Below are 10,196 nucleotides of genomic sequence, written 5' to 3' on the forward strand. Positions count from 1 at the left end.
CTTGTGTTAAAGTATTTGAAGGATAGTAAACACAATAGCCTCCATTTGGCGTCAAAAATATGCACTGATATTTGTCCTTGGACATTATATTTTCTTTGAAGACCACAGTTTTCCGAAAACAAAGCTGTAGGAAAACTGTTAGCTTCTTGGAACAGATAATGTTCGCGGACAAAAATCAGGGCATAATTTTTCTTTTAATGGAGGTTATTGTTTATGTATTGCATAGATAAACGTGTCTTAATTGCCCAAACGTCATTTAGATACTAGTGTTCATTTGACCGCTTTGTTCAAGTGCCTCACAACCTTGGTTAATGTAGCGAAACTGCAGAAGCACTCCACCGTCAAATTTTTCCGCATCAAAATCTCTGCTTCTTCTCTCCCATCGCGGTTCTTTGGTAATAGTCACACTTTGCCGTCTTCTCCAGTAAAAACAATTGAAAAGCGGACACAGTATAGAGAGAAAGCCTCTCCTGTATTCCTGATTAGTGTAGCAATAAATCATTGGATTGGTACATGAATTAAACATGGAGAGAACTATAGTAAAGTGGTGGAAAGGTGTCTCTAGTTTAACGAGTTCATACGAGGACAGAGCATAATAAAGCTGATTCGGAAACCAGCACACTGTTAGCAGTAACGCAACTATAATGCACATGCGCAGAAGCTTGAATCGTGTTAGCGTGACGCGCTTGTTGTGTCTTCCAGGAAAACTCTTTAATGATAACGAAATATGCAAATATGTCACCCACATAACGACAGTCGGGATAAAAAATGTTACAACTGTGTAAGTTATTATGACAAATTCTATCGGATAATCCACTGAAATCCAAATGCATCGGAGATTGTCTTGGTTGAGCGTCATTCCAAATGGCATAGCAACATGTGAAAGAAGGCAGATGAGCCATATGATAGCAAGATAAGTGAAAACTCGTCGTCTTTTAAACGTTAACTTGTATTTAACGGGTTTAACCACAGAGTACCACCGCTCCAAAGCGAGGCTCGTGACTGTCAAGACAGACACTTTACCTAACAGGAATACAAAGTACTGGGAACCAATGATTTTGCAAAAGACCACACCGAGCATGCCGCTAGGAGCCTGGTACGCGTCAAGGGCGATGAGGTAATTTGGTGTTATTCCAAGAAAGATTCCTTCAAATATAAAAACAGCTAATTAATTATTTTAAAACTAACAGTTCAAGTCCTGTTAGTATGGGACAATCGTGTAATTCACAGACAGATGAAGGTTTTAGAGCGGTTTTCACTTGAGCGTCGAAAGTAATTTGCGTTTGCTTTGGTTTTGCATTACTATGCTTAATGATTTGTTTAAAAATCTCGCGCCACTTTCTTAGCCAATTAGAACTTATACCAAATCCAATCGTGACTCGCTTGCGCACGTTTTCCCGCGCTTTGTGCCGGCCACGTGTATTTGCTTCGAGTTTTGATTGGTTCACTGGATTGTCTGTGTACTTTGTAATTGGCCAGAGTAATTACTTTGCTTTTGGTTTTACGACACGCAATTGAAAGCTGCTCTTAAAATGAAATGTGATGTTACTTTTCCTGCTTTACAGAACAATTTAAAGATGAATTCCAGTCCGTACTGCGCAATCTCGGCTGCATGGTTTATGTGAGCCCACACGAAGGGAATGTTTACAAGCAAAACTAAAAATTCCGCGACAAACTTACCTTTTTCTTCATTATTAACGCCAGATATCCTTGCAGAACAAATAATAACGAGTAGAAGAACCTTGACGCTATTTCAAACCGACGTTTTAGCTCATCGGAACTTCCTGAACGAAACGAACTGTAATGGCGGACTAAAAAACGTCATGTATGCTGTCACCGAAGTGTAACGTTTCAACGAATTCAAAACAAAAACGTAAACAAACCCCGAGTCTGCGCAGTACGGACTGGAAATCATCTTTAAGTCTTAAAATCTAAAGAACAGGTGATTTAATATTTTATATAGCTAAAGTACCTGTCAGCAAATCTGTAACAGCCAGGCTAAATATCAGCAAGTTATAGGCTGATCTGAGCATCTTACGGTTTTTTAGTATAACCACACAAAGAAGTCCGTTGCTAACAAAAGCCATCAGCGCGATAATACCAAACGCTACTCGCAGAAGATAGGAATAAGCTAGAGCCGTAGGCTGGGGAGTGGTCTGAAGATTCGACACCGAGCTATTGGTGGAATTTGTTGACATCTTCGTGTGTAACATCTAAAATGAAAAGTCAAAAATAGGTTATGCTTCAGAAAGTTCTTTCGTCGTGTTCTAGAATTCAAGATGGCCCGGCGGAACATGCCTGACGAGGCTGAGATTTCAGCAAAATTTATAGCAGTAAACAAAGATATTTTTAATATTTTAACTCCAAAATCGTGCGTTCAAAGAATAGCAAAGACAGAGAATGTCAAGAAATTACCGAAAAAACGCTGGGCTTATAGAAAAACGCTGTGTTTTGAATTTTCATTTCAAATGAAAAACTGTTTTCCTCAACTGATGATTCTCATTTATTAAAAAAATCAGTTTGCTTGTGCTTAAAAGGGCTTTGTCACGGATTTTACCAGATTTTTTAACAGCAAAAATTTATATTTGTGTCACAGGAAACCTTAAAATAATAGTCCATTTTTATTAAAAAAAAAATTGCTATATTAGAGCACTGAAACTGTTAACGAGCGTCTTTGGCTGCGGATGGCTAGGATGAAACTTGAAAAAATAAGGCTTACCGGTAACTTTTTTAGTTGTTTCCGCACGTCTTCAAAATAATCGATATTTATAGCCGTAGCTTTATTTATATCCGAAAATAACTAAGATTATATTTTCCTTTAGATGCTCAAAGATACTGTTTTTATGGGTTTTAAAATTGCCTACCACTAATTTCAGAACAGTTTACACCAAAAATCTGGGAAATCCCCGTGACGTAGCAGCTCCTTTAACCAGAATCTTAAACTCATGTTGATATCATTTCAGTATAAATTTTGTGCATTTATTCTTATGGTAGAACGCGATAATATCTCGACCGCCTAGACAATGATTTCTATTATTCGAGTTTCTTGTCTGTTTGCCATGTATTCAATATGCAACATAAAGTTGGATGTTGAACGTCTCTGAAGAAAGTCTGTCGTGAACAAAAGAAACGCTTTAGACATAAATATGAATCTGGTTATAAAGCTAAGTTCAAAGTTGCTTGGAGCACTCGTGGCCTGAAATTCACTAATCCTGTCTCTTGGAGAAGGGAAAATTATCTGTTTTGTTGTTTGTCACCGTCGATACAAATTGAAAAGTTTTAAAAAAATTGATTCTACGCAATGATATGTACAACTCTTTACATTCTGTTACGTTATTCTCCCACTTTGAAACTACAGTCACTACACTTACGTAAACGAGAACAGAAAGTGAAAGGCAGTTAGGAGCCGGGTATTAAAGAAATGATTCTTTGGAAGTGTCACTGGCCCTGAGCTATCTTCTTAAGCGCATCCGTCAGATATATTTTAGAGGATCTTTATGACATAACAGCAGCTGCTTTCGCCGAAAATCTATAAAGGTCGTGCCTTCCCGTTTTATAATTACACTTGGGAACTTTTGACTTATGCAATGTACAAAATCAAACGTTAAAGTCTTGCTAGTTTGACCTTATTTTAAGTTTTCATGAGCATGGGTTTTTAAAATAATATATTTATTCAGATCGATATTTGGTACTCGATAGGTTTATACCTCCCCAAAGCAATTAGCTTTAGTTTGTTTACAAGGGCAAAGGACGATTAAGATACCAAACTTTTCTTTTTGCGATAAGGTTCGATTTGTTTGTTACTAAAAGTAACCTTTTAATGCTTGTCAAACTTCAGAATAAAGCATTACTTACCGAGTTATGGACTTACTTTATGTAAGGCAGTCCGACTCACCGTAATAGCTCTTTAGGTATCAATGACAGTATCGTTCTGCTGCTTCTTGTGTACAATAAAAATTTACAAGCGAAGGTATGTTCATCTTCCTCAAGTGCTTTTCATTGATAATTTGTTAAGAAATCCGCCCTTTGAACAAAATGGTTTTAACCGCCAGAAACGGATGCGCAACAAACACTATCGCTCGCCAAATTGCGTTTCCTCGAGTAATGTATTTTTTCTGTTTACACAAACTTTTCAAGAAGGAAGCTAGCGCTCATTTCCCACTTTGTTATGCTAATTTTGTAGAAAAACCATAATAAACTTGATCGTTGATACCGAAATTAGAAAATTTAATTTAATGGTCGGCGTTACTTTCTAAGTCGGTAGTTATCACCGGAACCTATTGGGTTTCTTTTGGTGATTGTCAACGATTCGACAAAACTGTATTTATTTTGTTGACCAAAATAAATGCGGGGGCTGTGCTAGGGTTGTATTCAGATTGTTTAAAAAGAAAATTGTGATTGCTTCCACAATATTTTACTGACTTGGCTGGCAGCTGTGTGTTTTGGTCGTTTTCAATGCATCTTTGTAACTCTCGTACTCATTGTCATGTGTTTCTTGTAATGTGTTTATTCAGATTGTGTAAAAGGAAAATTGTGATTGCTTCCAAAACATTTTACTGACTCGGCAGGCAGCTGTGTGTTTTGGTCGTTTTCAATGCGTCTTTGTAACTCTCGTACTCAATGTCATGTACTGTGTTTATTGTATGTTTGAAATTATAGTTTTTGTTAGTTATATATATAATTTTGATATCGAACAGTGCGATCGAAGTGCGAATTTGTTCTACTACCTTTTTTTAGATCACATCATTTTGCTTTATTAAGAACAATGGAAAAAACAAATTAGTGACAAAATGTGAAATCCAGTTATTAAAATCCATTGTTAAACCCAGCAATTATTTTCTGTCGCCTTTACAGTAAGGAAGTGTTCTTTGCAAGAAGTTGATAATTGACATTTGTTGGCCCACAAATAATAAAGCTTATGCACTTAAGAAAGCCAGCGGGTCATGAATAAATGATTCAGAAGAGCGACCTTGCTTTGACTACGAAAACTTGAGTTATTTTTTAAGTCTCTCTGTTCGGAGGCCGAACATTCAGAATGCAGTGTTACCATGTTAAACAAACGTGCTTTGTACAAAAAATATGTGTCCTTTGTCTTCGATATTCATCACAAACATTATTCGCTTATGGCCGAGTTTTTCATTTGTTTTTGGCATAATTGTAACGTTGACATCGATCTTTCTGTTTTACCATAGTTTTATTTACCAACGCCGCGACGGAGAAATGTTTTATATAACGGAAACTCCAAGCATCTATCGATTCTGCTTTCTTTATTAACTTGAAATTTCGTAAAAACTGAAATACAATAGGCGAAATAAAGGCTATTACTAGTAAATCTAAGCTTAATTAAAACGATCTTAACTCGAGCACGTGGGGCGTACATAATGACAATTCTAAACAACATAAATTTGTATGAGCGTAATAAATCTACTTTCGATGTAATTCATTTCGATTCATTTTATGATCCTTAGATATTACAATAGCAACAAAGATCACATACCTCTTTCCCCTCTCTTACATTCGGTTTTACAACGATCCTTCGATCAGTCAATTCTTCTTGTCTTGTCTTGTGGATCGAAAGAACGAACTAACTCTTTCCGTTTGTGGCTACAGAGGTATGTTCTCGAAAACAAAGAGGTATAAAATCGACATAATAATGACGTGAATCACGCAAACAAAACTTTTTAATAGCGTTCGTTACAATAATTTTTTTAAGTTTAAAAGCAGTATTTACTGATAATCAACCAGTTAAAATCTGCCAATCAGGCCATACAATACAATACAATACAATACAATAATGATAATGATAATGCATTTATATAGCGCATTTTCCATATGTTATTTAAATGCGCTCTACATATACTGTAATTTGAAGATACAATTGTAAAGGCCAGACCACAACACCCGGAGCTTCGTGCCCTACTCTTTGCAAATAGTGTGTGGGTTCTTTAACGTCCCCGGTTAGAAGACTGAAGATACAGGAGAAGGGACCTACGGTTTATCGTCCTTTTCCGAGAGGACTAAAATGCAATACAATACAATACAATTTTATTGTCCATACGTGGGACGAGGTCTCCCTCAATGTCCGAGCCAGAGGCTCATGTATAAAACGTAGGACTTAAAATTAAGTATATGCTATGTTTTGTGAAAAATATAAATTTATTAGCCATGGCGTTTCGTATTTTCTAGCAATCCACCGTCAATAAGCACAGAACTATGCACTCAGCAGGAATTGGAACCCGATTCCAAGTCCAAGCATTTGAAATATACAGTCTCTCTCTTTCTTCACGCGTTCATTCCCCCGCCCCCCGCCTCCCCATGAAAGATGTCTGAGATTCTACCGAAAGAACTCCATGCTGGTGTCAGGCATCTAAAGAGAGATGAAGTTATCCCAGATTAACACTGGTGATTCCATTTCCGGGTAATCCATACAATGACCGAGAATCTATTAGCACCTTGTTTAATGTTAGTTAGGTTATTACACTTTTTATGCCACCTTGATTTGATGTTCCTTTCCATCGGCGGACGCTTTATCTAATAAGGGTTCTTGAGCTAACAAATATCAACTAGATTTATTGGCCATAGTCAGTTTACTTTATCCTGACAAAGTAGCTCAATGTAACTTATATGGGTAAAGGACATGTAATATAATACATTCAAACTAATTACTATAGGTAAACTGAGTTGACAAGCTTTTGCACGTGCGCAGTGATACTTAGTTAGAACATTAAGATTGAAAATAGAGGAGTAACCAGACTTAAACATATAAACAAATTTAAAAACGTTCTCTGGTTAAAAAGATTTTTAAAAAAGATAAACTTTCGGCTACAAGTCCGTCAAATTCTACAGACTAGTAGCCAAAGGCTAATCTTTTAAAATCTTTTTAACCCGAGAACGTTTTTTAAATTGTTTGACATTACGATTGTCTCTACGTACAAAGTACACGCATTTTAATAATAATAATGTTTTGCATTACCGTATTTACTCGAATAAGCGCCGCCCCCGAATAAGCGCCGCAGTCCCGATGCGGCGCTTATTTGAGAAATTCCGTTTAACTCAAAACGGCACTACAAAGCAACTTTTAAACAAACTTGGACATTTCTTTCCATAAAAAGCGATGTTTTGTGGTTCAAAGTGATTGTTTTACCGCTCGCCCATTTGTTTTCTATCCAACATTCTTAAATGTTGTGAAGGCCGCAAACTTTGCCACGACAGCTAGCGCCACTTCTCTCTTCAGCAAGAGACTAATACTGAAACTCAAAAGACGCTATTTTCGATAACTGCAAAATATTAGATTCTTTGTGGCGTCCAAATTTTAAATAAGCGCCGCCCTCGAATAAGCGCCGCACTGGAGGTGCGAAAAATTTAATAAGCGCCGCGGCGCTTATTTGAGTAAATACGGTATATTTCTATACCGTTTAACACCAGCTAGAATCGCAATGGCCCTTGGTTCTTTCAGTACATGGGTAAATTCTTTTCAATTATCAGTCCGTAGACAAATGTAAGTCGCCGGCCGCTCAACATGTACCAGCTAGGAATCGTCTCAATGTCGATATACACACTATGTTCGACTGGCTGGCTTCGTCAAGTGCATAAAATCCATTAATACTCGCCTGTACTTTCTGTTCGATAGAACATAAATCCAAGGATTTACAAAGGAATTTGCCAAAGCGAGCGCCACGGTGAAGTCCCGAAATGGAGTGCCAAAGTTTAGAATGGGGAAACTATACTGATTCAATATATAGGAGACCTCTGTGGGGAACCAACACACCGTTAGCATCGCGGAAGTGATTGCACACATTCTGAGTAGCAGACGTTTTTCTAGCTTACCTCGATTCACTCGCAGAGCACTTAACTTGTTAATTCTCACAAATATGTGAAGGAAGGCGGCCCAGGTGATGGCCGTAGGAAGGAAATATGTAAAGGAAACATAAACGATGACGACTGCAGTTTCTGTGTTCTTCTCAACGGGCAAAGGAATGAATGAGCAAGAATGCTGAAAATATCTCACATAAAAAAATTTATAACTTTGCAGACACATGCAACTCAGCCATATAAAGCCAATGCATTTATAGAGTTTCCGCTGGGAAAAGGTTGTTTGGTAGTTCCAAGGTCTTATTAGAAAAAGCCATCGTTCAACAGCCAAGCATGCGATGGTGAGGACAGAGCCTTTGCCAAATGTGAAAATGAAGAATTTAGAAAATATCAACCGGCAGAACATTTCGCCCGCCATGCCGCCCGGTATTTGATACGAAGACATGTTTATGACGTAGTTCGGGGTAATGATTATAAATAGACCTGAAAAATTAAGCAAAACAACGATCGTGTTTAGTTTTGTTAAGGTGTGCAATTTGCAAAAATTGACATTTAAGGTAAATCCTATTTAAAAATCTTATAAATTCTATTTAATCACATAGAAGAGGATACTAAGGTAGGAAAACAACGATGAGATATCATGTTAAACTAAAAAAGGAACGAGGATGGGCTCCTGGGATGGGTAAGATCGAGGAAGATTTAGAAGGATTACGAAAAACGAATTTGAAAAAAACACTGCCATATTTTGCAAAAGGTGCCATTCCTAACAAGTCTCCTTTAACTCCTGTGTCCGTTAAGTGACACGACTACGAGCATTTTACTCTCCTTAGAAGGTAAACTCTCGCTGCTTTGTTCAGAGATGCCCCTAAGAATTGACTGGTACCTATTTATACGCAAAAGGTGTGAGGTAGTATACTAGTAGTAGTGCCTAATCAAAGGCCTGTTTAAAACGTTTACTGTTTCTGGATTGACTGGTTCTAAAGACACAACACAATTATTTACTTACCCGTTAACATATCAGCGATCGCTAAGCTATAGATAAGTAAGTCGTGAGAGGTATGCAAAGTTTTTCGTTTCCTTTTCATAGCCAAACAAAACACCAAGTTACTTGCGAAAGCGAGCACTGCAATTATTCCGTAAATCACGTTAATTTCCATTTCTCTCTCAGCGATCTCGTTATCCTTTCTTAGCATACGATCTTTATAGGTGCGGTTGTTCTCTTGAAGAGCAAGAGTATTGTTTGGCATTTTGCTGAAATTTGGTATTCAACCATGAAAGATCCTTCCTTTTGTCACCTGATGTTTTAAATGCGTAAACTGGAAGGCAAGCAAATTTTAAAAAATCCGACTATATAAGAACAGTGACGTGCGTTGCATTAAAGACGCAACATGACTAAAAGCAACACAAAGCCTGTGTTTGAATTCAAGTAAACAGGATGTTAAGACCTCTTGCTAAATATATTGTTCACTGTAAGATTTAAAAGGCCATTGACGCACATAACACACTTTTATTAGGTTAATATGTCTGGTATTGCACATACCGGAGAAAACATCTGCAGGGTGCTAAAAGTTTTTACAGTTTAGGAGGTTGCCTGTTTGTACACAAACACTTCGCGTACGAGGAGGGATTTTATCTATAAGGGAGCTTTAGCAATGACGACGGCGACGCCGAGGACAACGCCAAGTGCAAAATGATTTTATATTTTACTCGAGAATCTCGCGATTATCAAGAAGTATTCAGTGTATCTATTAGTTTAGGAACTAGCCCAAGCTGAATATATGTAAAGAAAGCGTCCATTCCCAAATAAAAATACGGAAATTTAGCTGTCATTGTTCACGTTCTCCAATATACGCAGAACTTAGTCATTTTACGTTGTTGTTTCGCAGAGAACGACCAAGAAATGTACAAGGATTGAAAACGCACGTGCAGAGTTATTGTTTTGCTCATTAAACCTTTTGTTTGGTGTCGTTCTCGTTCACGTTGCCGTCGTGGTTTGCTAAAGCTCCCTAAACGAACAGGGATCATGTTTTTTACTGATATAGTCTATAAAATATTCAGTGTGATTAGAATGTCTTTACTTAGAAACTGCGTTGCTTCCCAGTTGTCATACTTTATATCAAAGCCATTATATACTTAACATATTACTATTAAAATAAAAAGAGCTCTTATTTTTCGATTGCATGTGAAACATCAACATGACCTCTAACGTTTATTTGCAGATAAAGCAACCTATCACTTTTTATTTTTAAAAGAATATTTAAAAAATGCTAAAGCTCACACTTATCAAAGGATTGTAAGTTTTTAGTTTTCCAAATACTTAAAGAAAAGTAAGCCCAATATCTTATCTTTCATTTAAACACATGATTATACACTTAAATTGATTT

At 37.1% G+C, this 10,196-nt stretch overlaps 2 protein-coding genes across 2 annotated transcripts; both read right to left on the reverse strand.

The window, feature by feature from the left end:
• Positions 1-218: 218 nt before the first annotated feature.
• On the reverse strand, positions 219-4,086 carry LOC144637936 (allatostatin-A receptor-like). The gene is made up of 3 exons (XM_078497022.1): positions 3,896-4,086; positions 1,973-2,213; positions 219-1,146 (listed from the first exon to the last, which is right to left on the reverse strand). Exons 2-3 carry the CDS (start codon positions 2,211-2,213, stop codon positions 257-259), a joined length of 1,131 nt encoding a protein of 376 aa, XP_078353148.1. The 5' UTR covers positions 3,896-4,086; the 3' UTR covers positions 219-256.
• A 3,472-nt stretch (positions 4,087-7,558) lies between these two features.
• LOC144639054 (pyroglutamylated RF-amide peptide receptor-like) lies at positions 7,559-9,059 on the reverse strand. Its single transcript, XM_078498316.1, has 2 exons — positions 8,921-9,059; positions 7,559-8,295 (listed from the first exon to the last, which is right to left on the reverse strand). The coding sequence occupies exons 1-2, from the start codon at positions 9,057-9,059 to the stop codon at positions 7,559-7,561; spliced, it is 876 nt and encodes a 291-aa protein (XP_078354442.1).
• Positions 9,060-10,196: the final 1,137 nt, after the last annotated feature.

Source organism: Oculina patagonica, chromosome 14 (genome assembly GCF_052425735.1).
Source record: "Oculina patagonica isolate OP01 chromosome 14, crgOcupat, whole genome shotgun sequence".
Classification (NCBI taxonomy): Eukaryota; Metazoa; Cnidaria; class Anthozoa; order Scleractinia; family Oculinidae; genus Oculina; species Oculina patagonica.

Coding starts and splice junctions, on each gene's coding strand:
- LOC144637936 (XM_078497022.1), bottom strand. CDS start 2,213: ATGTTACACACGAAGATGTCAACAAATTCCACCAATAGCTCGGTGTCG. Junction 1,147..1,972: donor TGTTACAGATTTGCTGACAG/GTACTTTAGCTA, acceptor TTATATTTGAAG/GAATCTTTCTTGGAATAACA.
- LOC144639054 (XM_078498316.1), bottom strand. CDS start 9,059: ATGCCAAACAATACTCTTGCTCTTCAAGAGAACAACCGCACCTATAAA. Junction 8,296..8,920: donor TGCAGTGCTCGCTTTCGCAA/GTAACTTGGTGT, acceptor TTAATTTTTCAG/GTCTATTTATAATCATTACC.